The sequence below is a fragment of the Pristis pectinata genome, chromosome 18 (assembly GCF_009764475.1).
Source record: "Pristis pectinata isolate sPriPec2 chromosome 18, sPriPec2.1.pri, whole genome shotgun sequence".
Classification (NCBI taxonomy): Eukaryota; Metazoa; Chordata; class Chondrichthyes; order Rhinopristiformes; family Pristidae; genus Pristis; species Pristis pectinata.
The window spans coordinates 4,989,164-5,005,937 of NC_067422.1; the positions used below are offsets into that span (position 1 = coordinate 4,989,164).

The window sequence follows — 16,774 nt, forward strand, 5'->3', positions numbered from 1 at the left end:
GAGACCGGGATTCTACCCAATGCCGACTTGGTACCTGAACAGGGCTCTTTTGATTTGTTTTCCCAATGCCGCCAAACCAACGTCAGAGCAACCCGTGTCCCTTTTAGGAAATCGCTGATATGACAGGGAAGCTTTTCCAATCAAAGGCAGAAGAGACCATTCGGTCTATTACGTCTGTGTCGACTCTTTGAAAGATCTCCAATTAATCCCGCGCCCCTGCTCTTTCCTCATTGGTCTTTATGTCTTTTCCTGATCCAATCAAACAAAAGCAAACTCAACGTGAACAGAAGTGCCACCAAAAGCCAACCGAATCTTCCCAACGCAGTGACAATGTTGTCAGTGTTTAACACACTTCACGCCCCGCGGTGCCCACTTCGTTGTGAAAGGCTGTTTTCATTGCACCCGGCACCGGATGATTAGACACCGCATGAGATTCGGAAATGTCAGGCACATATAGACAACTCCCCGAATACCCACCAGACTCTCGCTCAGAAACCGGACAGCCTGCCTCTTGGATGTGTTGCTCCGTCAGGCGTTGAGCATTTCGATGAGATTTGCAGTTAGGGCATACAGGCGGAACCGGGTCACGTACCAGGACCCAGTGACGAGTGGATCAGGAGGAAGTGGCTAACGCTGCCTCTCTTCAATTTTCATTCAAGCCCCTCTCTTCGTGGGTCCGTCCTTGTTTCGATTCTCCCAGATCCCGGCAGCAGCGCGGGGGGAGGGGGGTTGATAAAGGCAAACCAACAAGGCTGTAAATCATCCTGAACAAAGCTTCGGTGGATTGAAGTGTGAAGTTGCTCAGCTCAGTTGCAGTCAGTGGTTTTATTCCCCCGGGGGTGGAAGTGTAGCCCCGCTGGAGGGAGGAAGTGCAGGAGCCAGGCAGATGGAAGTTGGGGAAAAGCAGCATGTTCCCCGGGAAAGCTCGCTCTTGCCGTAGGCTGCGCTGGCTCCGGGCGCAGCCTTCTCTCTCCGCTAGCTGGCCGGATTATGATGCACCATGGGCTGGTGCGACCCCGGAGTACAGATGCTCTTCACCATGATGGGCGCCTTCGCAGCTTTCAGCCTGATGAGCATCGCCATCGGTACCGATTACTGGCTGCACTCGCGGGCTTATATCTGCAACGGCACCAACAGCACGACCGAGGAGAACCAAGTGAAAAAGGAGAAAGGGGCCATGATCCACTCGGGTCTCTGGAGAGTCTGTTGTGTGGAAGGTAACGTTTATTGGTTAAATCTACACCCCTTGCAAACTAGCCAAGACGGCGCCGGGGTCGGGGCTTGGTCATGGCCATGGAAGGGCTTTGTGCTTCATCGTTAACCCTTTGAATGTGGTTCTGGGTTTAGCTGAGTGTGAATTTCAGACACACCTGCCTGCTCTCCAACGTCGGTGGAAGTGGGCAAAGGTTAAAATGAACGGCGTGTGTATTGTTGCAAGGTGTAAACTGTGTTAGCAAATAAATCGAGGAACCAGACTATTCCTCTTTAATCCCGCTGAGAGACACAAAGGTCCGTTTCGCTTGAGTTCTATTTTCAGTCTGAGGGTCGTTAACAATCTGTGCCACTTGACAGCCCCAGTGAGTTGGAGAATCAGAGCAAGCGAGGCTTTCAAAAGGAGCGGGGTTTGGTGGCGGGGCTGGGGAATGTTCGCAGCTTCCAGCATTCCTTCCGTTTTGTCTCCTGCGTTTATTCGGTTGTCTACCCCCGTGTTAACGCTTCCCAAGATATCATCAGGGTTTCTCGGCTTCGCTGCATGCCACCAGCAGCCGAATTCAGACAGTACACGGGAGCACACGTGTACCTCACGGTGGCATCTCCTTCCAATGTCATTATCTCTGCCGAGAGTCACATCAATTGTTCTTGAATACAATTAGACACGCTCGATTTAGATGCTTGTTATGAAATCAGTTTATATAAGCTCCACAGAAGGAAGTATCTTTTTTATATAACAAGTAACCAACTTATCACGATTATATTGGGCTTTGGAGAGTCAAAATCTGAAGTACTGTGCTCAGTACTTTCGGTCTTCTTGCCTAAGGAAATATAAACGTGTCTTTTAGGGATTACAGCGATGGTTCAGGAGACTGATTCCTGTGAGGAGATACTGAGTAGAGTGCGGGCATGTAGCAGAGTTTAGAAGGATGTGAACTCTAATAGATATAAAATTCTTATGTGATGGCGTGGAGGTTTCTGCTGTTTGTAATCTGAACCAGGACCAGTGTCTCAGAAAAGGGCTTGGTCTCAGTCAGGACCGATTTGTTTTTTACTCAGAAGGTTGTAAATCTTTGAAATTCTTTTCTCCAGATGGCTTCGGTGCTCAGTTGTTGAGGTTTACTTAAGGCTGAGATCCACATTGTGATCACTAAGCGATACGGGAATGGTGCGGTTCGGGGCATTTTTTTATATCAGCCACATCATTGAATGGCAGTGGGGACCCGAAGGGGCCAATAGCTTCTATTTGCTCTTATCTTACATGTTCTTAAACGGGGCATAAAGTATTGCTCTCCGTGGTACTGGTGCTACAAAGGGTGCAGAATTTACGGCCCAATTGGACCTTACGAGATTATGATCCACATGTCTCTCCCCATGCTCTTCACTTCACCCTTTCAGCACTCCATTCTGTTCCTTGCTTCCCCATGTTTATCTAGTTTCACATCAAACCTATCGCCATTCGCCTCCTTCTGATAGCGCCTCCACAATCGGGCCACTCTCTGACTGAACAAGTTTCCCTTACTGTGTCATATTTGTTACTACTCACCTTTCGGCCAAGTCACTGAAAATAATGTAAAATAAAACTTAACACATTGAAGCAGACACGGTGATAGCAATGAAAGGGTTAACACTTTTAACTGTTGGGGTGAGAAACCTACAAAAGACCTTTGTGAAGGTTTCCACCATAGAATTTCGCTCTATGCCCCTCCCGCCTGTCTCTCTTCATATTCTGACGGTTTCCCCAACATCTTTCGCTCCTACTGCTGAATTATAGATCTTCTTATCTGCTGGGCTCCTCCGCTGAATCCCACAGGGGTTATAAACTGGGAGGCTGGTTATATGCGATGTGATAAACCACTTCATTCATTTTCGCCATTTTAATCACTTGGGAGTTCACATTTCCGGCATTAGATTTCTAAAAAGGTAACGATTGGATTTTTATTGTTTACTGAAACACCCAACAACAAAGTTAGACGCAAACAGGCGTTTGCTTAGCATCTTTAAAAGGATCTCTCTCTTCACCTTCACTCTTTATGTGCATTAGAAGCCTGAATGTCAGCTCAGTGCCAATTTAGGATGCAGCTTAGTAGAGTGGGCACTAAACTTGTCAAGGCTATTGACAGAGCCACTCATCCTGCTCCACCCCCAACCCCAAAACACTGCACCACCTGCACATTGTAACAGAGCTATCACTATCCTCTGAATAATCCAGCTTGACAAATCCTAAAGGTGTCCAATAAACATTAATTCAGTTAAGCACACAGAAAACTAACATGTCTCAGAGGAAAGTTTTATATTGCCAATTTCTCATGATACTTCCACTTCTTGGTGACAAAGGTCACTTAGAACTGGGTACTCTCTGTGTGAGTGATCCCACACATTGAGTGGGAGGCAGGGATGTGATGGAATCACATTTTATACATAAGTATCAACAGGAAATCTCAACAGTGCTGTCAAATGGTAACTCTGGCCAATTTCCCTGTTCCTAACCTGGAGTTTAGGCACAATGATAGAGCCATTACTAGTACTGTACTGCAACATGCCTTTCTGTATTTGGCAACACAACAGATCAGGAGTGGGCGCCACATGGTTCAAACGCCATAGTTAGGATCTGCACTGAATGCTTATGATACAGTATATTTGCCTTCATTAGCCAGGGTATAGAACATAAGAGCAGGCAGGTTATTGTACAACTTCATACACATTGGTTAGGCTACAGCTGGAGTACTGTGCACATTTCTGGTCACCACACTACAGGAAGGACATGATTGCATTGGAGAGAGGGCAGAATGTTTCTTGGGATACAGTGTTTCAGTTATGACTGAATAGGGAGAAATGGAAGAGGTTGGGGAGGGCAGAGGTGTTTTTATGAGGGGCATAGCCAGGGTAGATGGTGGGAAGCTTTTCCCCAGAGCCAAGGTGTGTAAAAACAGAGGGCACCAGTTTAGAGTAAGGGGTAAAGGGATCTGAAGAAGAACTTTTTCACCCAGCAGATGGTGGAATCTGGAATGCACTACCTGAGGGGGTGTGGAGGCAAGCATTCTCACAACACTTAAGATGTATCTAGAATTGCCAAAGCATAGAAGGCTGCATACCAGGTGCTGCTGAATGGAATTAGTATATGTTGGTATTGATGGTCAGCATGGATATGGTGGGCTGAAGGGCCTGTTTCTTTGAAGTATGACACATGTCAACATGAGCTAAGAAACAGAGTTTTGTCCTATAGTTCTCCCTCACCCAGGATTGACAGGGATTTACCAGAAACCCATTTCCAATCCATTAATACACAACATAATTTTCACATCCAGTTCTCCAGAAAATGAGGTTTATATTAGGAAGGATTTTTTTATCCCTAGTGTCCACATTCCAATTCCGTTTTCTGTAGATAAATTTACTTCTGTGATCTGTCATTGTTGCCAAATATGAATCAAAGTTGGATATAAACAGAACAGATCTGCTGCATATTAATACAGCAAACAGAGCCTGAGGGGAGATGGGGAGAATGTTTTTAAAGCAATGAGTTGTTGTGAACTGGAATGCATCACTTGACAGGGCAGTGGAAGCAGAACCAATAATAACCTTCAAAAGGAAATTAAATAAATATTTGAAAAGGAAACAACTGCAGAACTATAGAGCAAGAACAGGATTTTGATATTAATCGGGTTGCTCCTTCAGTATAATGGGCCAAATGACTACCTTCTATAAGACTCTTTAATTCTAAATTACTAAATAAAAAATTTAAAAACAAAGAGGCAGTGTAGAGCTCAGTTCATGCTCATGCCCAACTGGACCTTTTGCTACAGTCCATATCAAATCTTCATCACCAGTGCTACTTATAGTTATACTTGAAGGATAAACTCTGTGGTATTGATTCATAAACAACACAACTGATTGAGTTTTTGATTTCTTTTAATTAATTCCGTTTAGAGGGTGAGGTGCCATTGGCAATCCCTAATTGCCCTCATAAAGTAGTATGAGGCTATATTCTTGCAGTGCTGGTGAGGCTGCTCCCATATTGCTGCTTCATAGGGGGTTACAGGATTTAGACTCAATGATAATGAAGGAATGTGTCAGGAATACTTGGAGTTGATAAATTGAGCAAATAAAAGAGTGTTGATGAGGGTTGTTGTATATTTGACAAGATATTTAATACCATTGTTAAGAACATTAATAACCATGAGATTACAGAGACATGGACAGAGTGAGTAGATAATTGGCTGAGGCTCAAAAAGCAGAGAGCACTGGTGAGAGGTTGATTTTTTTAGAACACCAGATGCACAGCAGAGTCCCCAAATTTAGCAATGGGACCAGTGTTGGTTTTAATATATATATTAATGATCTGATCTGGGTGATACAGGACAGCATTCCCAAGTCTGACAATGGCACCTAAATAAGTGAGTAAACAACGAGTAATGGAATTCAGCAGACAGACTGGTGGAATGGGAAGAACGTGGCAGATAAAATTTAACATGGAGAAGTGGAAAGTGAAACATATTGATCGGAAGAGTAAGGGAAGGCAGTATCAGATAAATGGATGCAGGAACAGAGAGATCTGGAGCATACATATGCCATTCCTTGAAGGCAGTGGGACATTGGCGAAAGTTATTAAAAACATGTGATCCTTGATTTTATTAGTGGGGGAACAGAGTACAAAAGCAAGGAAGTTATACTAAATCTTCATACAAATAAAATCTGCTTAGGTTTAAGCTGGAGAAATGTGTTCAGCTGTCGGTACCTTACTTTAGGAAGAATGTCAAAGCCTTTGGGAGAATGCATACATTCACTGCCTTTGAGGTATGAAAGTTAGTGGTCAGATTAGAAAAAAAGATTTGTTTGTTTGGCGAAGAAAAAAAGGTTAATTTGAATTAATAGAGGCATTTAAAATCATGCAGGGTTTAGTAAAATAACATGAAAATGTTTCTATTGACTGGCTCCATAACTCAAAGGCAAAGGATTAAAGTGATTGGCTAAAAAAACCAGGGCCACATGAGGAAGATGGCTGTGGTTCCTTCGGGTAGAGTCTTAGTTCCAAACATCTTCAGCTGCTTCATCTATGACATTCCTTCAGTCATAAGGTCTGAGGTGGGGATGTTTGCTGATGATTGCACAATGATCGATTCCATTCAAAACACCTCAGCAAGTGCAGCAAGACCTATACAACATTAAGGCACAGACTAATAAGTGGCTAGTAACATTTGCAGCACAAAAGTGCCAGTCACCATTTCCAACAAGAAAGAGTTTAACCAACAACTCTTGACATCCAATGCCATTATCACCACTAAGTTTCCCATCATTAATGCCCTGGACCAGGCACATAAATACTGTGGTTACAAGGGGAGATAAGAAGCTGGGTATCCTACAGCAGTGCCTCACCTCTGAAACTCCATCTACAAGGTACAAGTCAGATGTGTGATGGTATGCCCTCTGCTTGCCTGAATGAGTGCAGCTTCACAAACACAGGAAGTTCAACACTCTCAAAAACAAAGCAGCTGACTTGACCCCATACACCTAAATATTGTTTCCCTCCACCACTGGCAAAGGATGTGTTTTGCCATCTCAAGGTGCACAGCAGTTACTTACTTAGCCTATTAACAATTCCAAACAGCACATTCCAAATTTACAATCTCTAACACCAAGGACAAAGACAGCAGGTGGAGTGGAATACCACCACCTGTATGTACCCCTCTAAGTCATGCATTATCTTGATTTAGAGATATATTGCCAGTCCTTTATTACTGCTGGGTCCACCCCTGTAAACTCTCTAACGGCATTGTGGTAACAGTTTCACTAGGACTGCTGTAGTTCAAAAATGTCGTCCACTACCAACTTCTCAATGGAAAATTGGGATGGGTGATAAAATTCACCAGCACCACGCACATCCTGAAAAACGAATAAAAAAAGAAAACTTTTTTTTCACAAGAAGCAGTTGTGATGGAATGCAAACTCTGATATGGAGGTGGAAACTGAACTCTAACATTCATATGAAAATTGGATCAATGCTTGAAGAAAATTGACGGGGGGGCGGTGGTGGTGAGATTAATTGAAAATTTACTGAGCTGGCAGAAACACCGTGATTCCATGATTCTATGAATGAACAGTTTTGGTATTTGGGTTCCAGTAGGATGGCCAAGACTGAACTTTATGGGAGCTCAATTAAATGGCCTTCGACATCAAAGAGCTCACTGAATAAACTTCAGGTATCCTCAGAAGAAACAATTCACAAACAATGAAAGAAAAGCTGGATGAGGCAATAGCCCATTCATATTTCACGACGTGTGTGTGTGTGTGTGTTGGGTGGGGGGAAGAGAAACCAAAGTTCAAATAATCCAAAACAAAATATTTGAAATGGTGAGAGTTAAACAAGCTACTGATGGCTGCAGTGCCCAAGCGCAGAGAGACAAGGACATCAAAGCCGATTAACACATCGCCTTGACTCCTGGCAGAGCTGGGGCCAATGTTGTGGCTGGGACCGAACCTAAAATCGACTCCCTGGGTTCTCCTGTTACACGCCGCGAGAACTCTTTATCCTTTATCACAGCAGGGTATGACTGCGCTTCTGCTCGCTCGGTATTCACTGTAGAACATTTTTATGACGATGCTTCGCTTGACCCCATTCGGAATTGGGACGACACCTGGAGCAGTTTATTCTGAATCTCTTCGATTGCTCCCTGAAAGGCAACACGCTGAAGTACAGGGTTTTCTGGGAGAGCGGCTGCCTCTCTGTAACTGGAGGTAAATTATCTGGATTGTGCACACACAAATGCACGACTCCTGTCCAACTCTGACCTAAGGAAGAGAGAGATCGGGCAGCGCAGCCCAGATAAAGGTCTGCTGTTCCAAGTAATTACTACTGCAAAATGTCAATATACGTTCGCCCCAGCTTCCAGCCCCTCTCCATCCCCTCCGTCAGGTAACCCATATGCCACGGCTGGAGTGCTTCTCTGATAAATTATCCATTTATGAAGTCCATTGCAGCTGTAATTATACAGTTGTAAAACAAATTCACAGACCCCGCCTTTCTACAGCAGTTTTGATGGTTTTGGAACGACCCCAAGCTTGTTAAAGCCAATTAAACAATTTTGTAGCCACAGGTCGTATGGAACAGGCGACGACCAAATTTCGCACAGCAAGCTCCCACCAACAGCAAGAGAAAAATTGCCAGATAAATTCGTTTTCGTGAAACAAACTCGGATGCTGGAAATCTGAAACAAAACAGAAAATATCCAGCAGATCAGAGCGCACCTGTGACCTCTCACCATTGGTTCTGATGCAACTCCGTGATTTGAAAGGTTAACTGCTTCCTTCTCCATTGGTGCTACCTCCCCTGATGGATATTTGCAGAATTTTCTATTTTATTATCAGTTGGTTGAGGGATAATTATTCACCAGGACACCAGGGAGCCTTCGCTTCCTCTCCTTCGAAGAGAGGACCTTTAACATCCTTTTGAGAGGGCAGATAGATTTTCTTCCTTAGTTTAACTTCTCTTGCTAAAGATGGCACCTTGGACAGTGCAACATCCCCTCCGTACTGCACTGGAGTCTCAGACTAGAAACTTGCCTTCTATGTGCAGTGAATTAGTATGTCTGAAATAGAAAATAAATGTATCCTGCCCTCAACCTTCGTAGATCGGTCCTGCTATTTTTTTCTGGTTGGTTTAAAACAACGTCTGATCATTGGTTCGTTAATATCCTTAAATAGCACTCCTAAAATGTCGTGCACCTCACAAATTCGTTCCTATTATTTAAAAGGCATCTATCTTAGGCATTTTCTTAGCTCAGGTTCTCCAAAGAGCTTTATGGCCAATGTTGTACTTTGGAAATGTAATCACTGTAGGAAGCGCGGCAGTCCCCTTGCAAGCAGCAAAGTACTTCAATGTTCCAATGACCAGATAATTTATTTCACTAATGTTGATTAAGAAACAAAAAAATGTCCCCACAACATCAGGGATAACTTCCCTGATTTTCTTCAAAAGGAAAGAAGAAATCACTTACAAGTATCCCAGAAGTCAGAGACACACTTGGTTTAATATCTCAAACAAAAAAAAAGCACCTCTGAGATTTAGCATTCTCTCACTACAACACTGAAAATTTCACATCATCCATCCTCAGTTATTTACAGTAACATTTTAATGAAACCAGTTGGATTAACAACTGCATCCCACAACAGCTCTTGAATGCTCAAACACCACAACTACATCTGGTACTACAAATTTAAAAGCAAAAAAAAAACACTGTAGAAGTGGAAATCTAAAATAGTCTTTTATGAAAGGTCATCAACCTGAACCACCAAACTCCATGTTCCTCTCTCCACAGATCCTGCCTAACCTACTGAGTATTTGCAGCATCTTCTGTTATTTCTGGTACCAGAAGCTCTAAAATTACCTGCTCAGTGTGATGATTTCAGCAAATGTTTTCATTGTTCAGGTTGCTTAATGCTTTTGATTAAGCAGAAAAGTATTAATTTAGTTTTCAGTTAAATATCCTATTGTCTCAAAACCTAAAGATGTCTTTGGAGACAGAGTGGGATACAAGGGTTCACAGAGAGAAGTTACTAAACAGATCAAGATTTGGACTCAAGTCTGATAATAGATACTTAGAGTTCATTATAAGGTTAACACATTTGATATCTGAAAATAACAAACTGCTGGCATAGTTCAGCAAAGTGGTAGATACTCCTGAAATAATTTTCTTCCATAAAAATCCTTCCCATAAGTACAATTATAATAAAAACAGTTATGTATTCAACATGACATCTTCCTTTGACATAGCTTACTCTCAAGATATAAATTTAACACTGATGAGCTGGTAGGATTGCCCAGAGTTCAGGAATGTAGACAGCTAAAGGGAAGCAAAAGCCATGAAGGGCACTGGTTCTTTTTTTGCACCAAGCATGTTGTCTGCTGTGATTGATTTATACAATGCCTCCCAACCCATTAAATCTACAATTCCAAGATTTCTGTTTTGCAATCTCTCCCACTTACCCTTCCTTCTAATTACCAGTCTCACCACACCCTCCAATATAAGACAAGGGGCTCCAAGGTTTTCTGATAATGCATTTTCACAGGAGATCTTAGTGGAGGAAGCAGAAAATGGGAGAGATGACTGCATAGGCTGGGACACTGGCGCAGCTAGTAGAGCTGATGTCCACAGTGCCAGAGACCTGGGTTCAATCCTGACCTTGGGTATTCTCTGCGTGGAGTTTTCACATTGTCCCTGTGACCACGTCAGTTTCCTTTGGGTGTTCCGATTTCCTCCCATGTCCCAAAGATTTGCTCTTTGGTAATTGGCCATTTGAAATTGTCCTACTGTGTACACGAGTGATAGAAGCTGGGGGTAGTTAATGAGAATGTGGACAGAATATAGAAAAATAGGAGTAAAGGATTAGTGTTAATGGGTGGTTGATAGCATGGAATTCAGTGGGCCAAAGGGCCTGTTTCACTGTTGTATCTCTCTATGACTATGATTCTATGTATACATGGATGGTGGATGCAGGAGTCCCTTAGACACCTGCTCAGAAGGTGGTGAGAGAAAATTAGCCCTGGAAATTAATACCAGGAGTCAAGCCTGGATGCTGTGTCTCAAGAAGTTCAATGTACTAACATGAGAGGAAAAGGTCTGTGACTGTACTTTGAAATGCCATATCCTAGAATTTATACCTCTACTTTCAGGCATATATTGCATTCCTAGTTGTATGCTTTTCTGTTCAGCAGTCAACTAGCCTGTCCACCTGGCCAACTGCTGGGTGGGAAGAGGATTATAATCAGATTTTACCATTAATTTCAGGGAGACATCTGTATCCCTGGCATTTTAAGGTACTCCACCCCTAAGACTCTCACACCATATTCCTCTGCATTCCACACTTGTAAATAATGGGCCCTTTATCTCCATTAATGTACTTGAAAGTCCATTTCACATTCTGAACACTTTTAGGTAGAGGAATATATTGTGATATCTCTCCTAAATTTGTTTTCTGCCATCTTAAATTAACATCCTTTTGTCACAATGGTTGAAACAAATTTACCTTTCCATACAGATCCTATTCAGAGACCTCCAAATTTTTTCTCCCAGATATCACTCATATGATACCTGGAATTCTACTTGTAATTGTTTTATAACAGTTTCTTCTCTCTTGAAGATGTTATGTTCTTTAATAAAACCTTAACAGATATTATTACATTTTTGTCTTTTTAAATAATTATAGATTTTAAATTGAAACAAAAAAAACTAAGCCACTTGCACTAAGATCTGTAAACTGACAAAATCAACTACTGTAATTAGACACATCAGACAACCATATGTACAATAACATGTTTCAACAGCTATAAATCATATTTCTAAACCTGGTAAAATTAATGTTGCCCTACCTAGTGGGTATCAGTTGGTTTCTTTTGACTGGGGAGATCAGGATTCAAATACTGGTTACTTTCTAATTTTTCCAGGTTTTCAAAAAGGAAACTGCTTCAGAATCAATTACTTCCCTGAAGATGATGATTATGACCAGGAGGGTTCAGAATACCTTTTACGTAAGTAATTAATGAATTTAATGTTCCATATGTGGGGACATGCAGTCATGAATTTTTAATCTAGAATATCTGAAAATGCGCTTTGTTAACTGAACAATTACACATTCACCCAACACTGAGAATGATTGGCACTGATTCACACACAACAATGATGCAAGTTTCAATGGAAACATTCAAATGAGAATTTGAGAATGAGATAGATACCAGAATGGGGGGGAAATTGATGCAAGAGGAAGGAAGCAGATTAGTTGGGCAGCTCCACCAATTAGATAGCAAGGGTACAACTTGCCAAATGGTCTCCTTTGTGCTGAATCTGTGAAGCCATGATTCACCAATCCATCTTCCAGACTACCTCTGACAGAACCTGTGTTTGCCTTTCTTATTTCTAAGGCTCCTATAACAATAGTGCAGATGACTTTAGACGGGAAGTGTCTTAGGGCTGCACACCCTGATCCAATTATCCCTACCTGAGCTTAAGACAGCATGATCTTGACTCTACAAAAGAGACAAAATAAGCACTTTCCTTCCCAATTTTCTTCTGAAGCCAGCAACTTTGCTTGAGAGGTGCTTCCATAGGTATACACACATTCTGATACTTTATGTAGATCACGCTTTCCATGTAACCCTAGATAGGGAAATGTTGGCATATTGTTTCAGTTTGTTCAGGGTCATAATGTTATCCTTAGCCAATAGCCATGCATGTTTATAGTCTAGTAAGGATACTGGATAGGAATGGGGAGGGGTCCCTGGATAATTTACAAACAACTATTTCCTTCTTAATCCAAGAACATAAAAGCCAATTGGACCCAATTCCTTAAACCTGCTTGGCGAGGATTGATGATCCAAACTGGATCCTTCCCAGTGATTCTGATATATTACCATATTACATTAAGTCACTTAAAATTAGGCCTGTGGAATTTTAAGGAGAGATACTTCAGTTTGTTCCCACATATACATACTTATTTGTCCTTTGCATGCATCAGTTTATCAATTGATCATGTTATGTTTTCTGGATCTATAACTAACTAATGGATCTGAACAAAGATCAAACAAGTTATTGGTTTCTTTGTCCAGGGATTGTCCGCGCTTCCAGCTTATTTCCCATCCTGAGTGCCATACTACTGCTCTTGGCAGGGCTGTGTCTTGGAGTTGGTAAATTGTACAACAGCAAGACTAACATTATCCTAAGTGCTGGCATCTTATTTGTAGCAGCAGGTGAGTACTAACCTCCACCACTCTTTTTTGCCTTTCTAGTCTCACACTCACATGCACTCACTCCCTTCTCTCATACACACTGTCTCACTCTCACACATGCTCAGTTCTTTCTCATAAACCCGGTCCTTACCCAAGCACATTTATTCCTCACACATATATCCACTCCTCACATTCGCTCCTGCTCCCACACAGTCATTCCCACACACACTACTCCCAGTGCATCACGGACACCAGCCTCCCCTCCTTCGACTCTGTCTTTACCTCTCGTTGTCTTGGTGTAGCAGCCAGCATAATCAAAGACCCCACCCACCCGGGACATTCTCTCTTCTCTCCTCTACAGGAGCCTGAGGGCACATACCACCAGACTTAAGGACAGCTTCTACCCCACTGTGATAAGACTATTGAACGGTTCCCTTATACAATGAGATGGACTATGACCTTACGATCTACCTTGTTGTGACCTTGCACCTTATTGCACTGCACTTTCTCTGTAGCTGTGACACTTTGTACTGTTATTGTTTTTTACCTGTACATCAATGCACTATGTACTAACTCAATGTAATTGCACTGTGTAATGAATTGACCCGTACGACGGGTTTGCAAGACAAGTTTTTCACTGTACCTCAGTACAAGTGACAATAATAAACCAATACCAAAATACTCCTTACTCTCCTGCACACATACTCCTCACTCTCTCATACACATTCCTCAGTCACCACTCACTCTCCAATTCATTCCTGTTACAAGCTGATCCCTCAATCCTCATTCTCTTATGTGCTCACCTCTCATTTGCTCACTACTCTCTCACACTCACTATTTTATACACACTCTCATACCCACACTCATTACTCCCAAACACACTAAATACTCACTTTGTAGACCCATAGACAATGCTGCTGATTCATAATTATTCAGATATTATTCACAAATATAATGCTGAGTGTAACATACATACTCCACAGATCTGTACTCTCTCACACACAAATGCAGAAACACCATTCATCAACTCTCAGGTTATTCACATAAAAACCTACTCTAAAACCAGATAGGCATTAGTATACTTAACATTCAGAAACCACACTGATTACATGGGGAGTACAGCCTTTTTCAAACTCAGTACCTTACAGATGTATTCTCAAATATATAGCGATGGACATTATATTTGGAAAAAAAGCCAGAAATCATGTATAGACACTGTACTTGTGAAAACATGCTCATTCTGATCTTCTTAATAAAGTTGGTGGGGTATGTGTAGCCACTGGGACTCTGAAAGGTTTATTTGACAGTAAAGTCTGGTTACTAAGTAGAGTCTACTTAAACATGATCTTCACCAGCACAACAAACAAACAGAACTCAAGGAGACAAGAGTTTGCAGCTGTTGGAGCAACACAGAGGAATGGAGACGAGAATCTGTTGCAAAAACTAAATGGCTGGAAGAACTCAGCAGGTCGAGCAGCATCAGTGGAGGCAAGGGGATGGCTGACAGGGTCTTGACCCTAAACATCAACCACCCTTTAGCCTCCACAGATGCTGTTTGACCCCCTGAGTTCTTCCAGCAGTTTATTTTTTGCAAAAAGAACTCAAGACCTGTCGCAGCAAAATCTCCCTATAATACAATGAGCGGAGGATAGCTCCACTGACATGGAGTCTACAAATAGTCTGGCCCACAATGGCAGTGTCAGTTCCTACTGCCCACCTTTCACAGCCAGAGGGAGCAGCATTGGTCTTAAATAACTGGAAATTCTCAATGCAAATTATTTGGAATCAAAGCAGAAAATGCTGGAAATACCCAACCAGTCAGGCAGCACCCACAGAAAGAGAAACGCATTTAACATTTCAGGTCCAACATCCTTCATCAGCATCTATTCTTTCCACAGATGCTGCTTGACCAGTTGAGTGTTTCCAGCATTTTCTGTTATTTCAAATTTCCAGCATCTGCAGTGATTTTGTTTTTCTATATAGTTAGTAGTTGGTGCATCTCTGTGGCTGATGGGTTGTCCCTTTTGCTCTAGGACTGAGTAACATTATTGGGATCATTGTGTACATATCGAGCAACACTGGCGACCCCTGGGATAAGAACGATGATGACAAGAAGAACCTGTATTCCTACGGGTGGTCTTTCTATTTCGGGGCTTTGTCCTTCATTGTAGCGGAAATGGCGGGAGTCTTGGCTGTGAGCATCTACATCGACAAGAATAAGGCAGCAAGGAGCAGATCACACCGGGAATACCTGAAGACCTCCTCCTCGCCCTACGCCAGGATGTCCAACTACAGATACAGGCAGAGGAGGCGATCCAGGTCTGGCTCCCGGTCCGAGGAGCCCTCCCCGGCTCGGGAAATCTGCGCTGCTGGCAACATGAAGGTGGTGAGCACCGTGGTGCCGTTGAGCGAGATCTCCATGTACACCCTTTCGAGAGAAACCAGCAAGCCGCCAGTCGGAGCTGCCTACCTCCCGGAGCAGGAGGAGAGTTTCCTCCAGGTGCACAACTGCTTCCAAAAGGATGTGAAGGAGGGATTCGGCATGAACACGATGAATAGGCGAACAACGCCAGTCTGAGGCTGCCAGGTTTGCACCCCACCCCCTCACCACACCGACTCATTTCACTTTTCCCGTCCCGTTGAAAGTACAATTCAGCGGCGAAGTCTACAGACCAAGAGTAGGGTATCCCGCCAGTCTGGCTCCTCTCTACCAATGGGTCTTGGATTGCCGGCAGATGTCGGACAAGGCGAGAAATGGAAGGGGTAGAGGGACAAAGATTAACGGAACTGTGCGGAACGGGCAGAGGATCAAGTCCCCGGTGTCTGCCAAAAAATCCCATGGAACACCGAGAACATGAGACACACCTGTCTCTGTACAGTTGGTGATAAACGCAACTGTTAACGTGGAATTAACATTTTTTAGCATTAATATTCACTCTTACATCTCATTCAACTGGAATGCCAAGGTCAACGACTGTTTAACCGCTAGCTGAAATTTTCAGCTTTAACCCTTAAATGCTGCAACGATGGGAAGGTCCGATTAAACCACTACTCCCCGTGAATCTTCGTTTTCATCGTCAGCATTGTCAGGCCCCGGTATCTCCGCATAGAGTGGGACATGGCGGAGGGGTGCCTTACCCAGTCAATAACTCCCACCAACATTCCCTTAATCCTATCCACTTCCCCGTTAAGGATATTAACCTGGACGTGCGTGCAATGGAACTGACAATGTATATTTGTACAACAATTCAGAATATGAAGATCAGCGGCATAATTTGATGGTTCAGGAATGTTCAAAACTCATTACAACCGCGAGCTCCGATCAGCGCTCACATTGATTGATGTATTGGACAAAACCTCAATGTCTTCATTGGTTGTGTTTTTCGTGGCTTTCCCTCCTCCAAAATTTGTCACTGTAAAGGTGTTAAAAGGTAGAGCTGTGTGTACAATACTAAACCTGACCGATAATTAGATTATTGTGAAACTAGGAGAGGAGACAGAGATCCTTGTATGTCTGGCGCAATGTGCTTGGGCTCTTGTAAAGTATTTGTGATAATAAACTAGTTTCTGGACGTGGTGGGAGTCTCTCGTTGTGCGAAGAAACACAGTGTTTGCCCTGAGAATAGAGGTGCTTTAGAAACCCTCTGTCCCAACTTGGAAGGAAACCTTGCTGGATCTGGTTCTGGGGCAAGAGGTAATCAAACGCACCAGGTTTCAGTAGAGGAACATTTAGGAGATAGTGATCATAACATCATAAGCTTTAGGTTAGCTACAGAAAAGGAGGTGCAATCCACAGTAAACATAATTAATTGGAGGAAGGCCTACTTGGATGAGACTGGATCTGGC

The 16,774-nt window shown here is 42.9% G+C and overlaps 1 protein-coding gene across 1 annotated transcript; it reads left to right on the forward strand.

Annotated features, from left to right (window-relative positions):
- The first annotated feature begins 357 nt into the window (after window positions 1-357).
- On the forward strand, window positions 358-16,500 carry cacng4b (calcium channel, voltage-dependent, gamma subunit 4b). Its single transcript, XM_052033184.1, has 4 exons — window positions 358-1,217; window positions 11,651-11,734; window positions 12,809-12,949; window positions 14,962-16,500. The coding sequence occupies exons 1-4, from the start codon at window positions 1,001-1,003 to the stop codon at window positions 15,504-15,506; spliced, it is 987 nt and encodes a 328-aa protein (XP_051889144.1). The 5' UTR covers window positions 358-1,000; the 3' UTR covers window positions 15,507-16,500.
- Window positions 16,501-16,774: the final 274 nt, after the last annotated feature.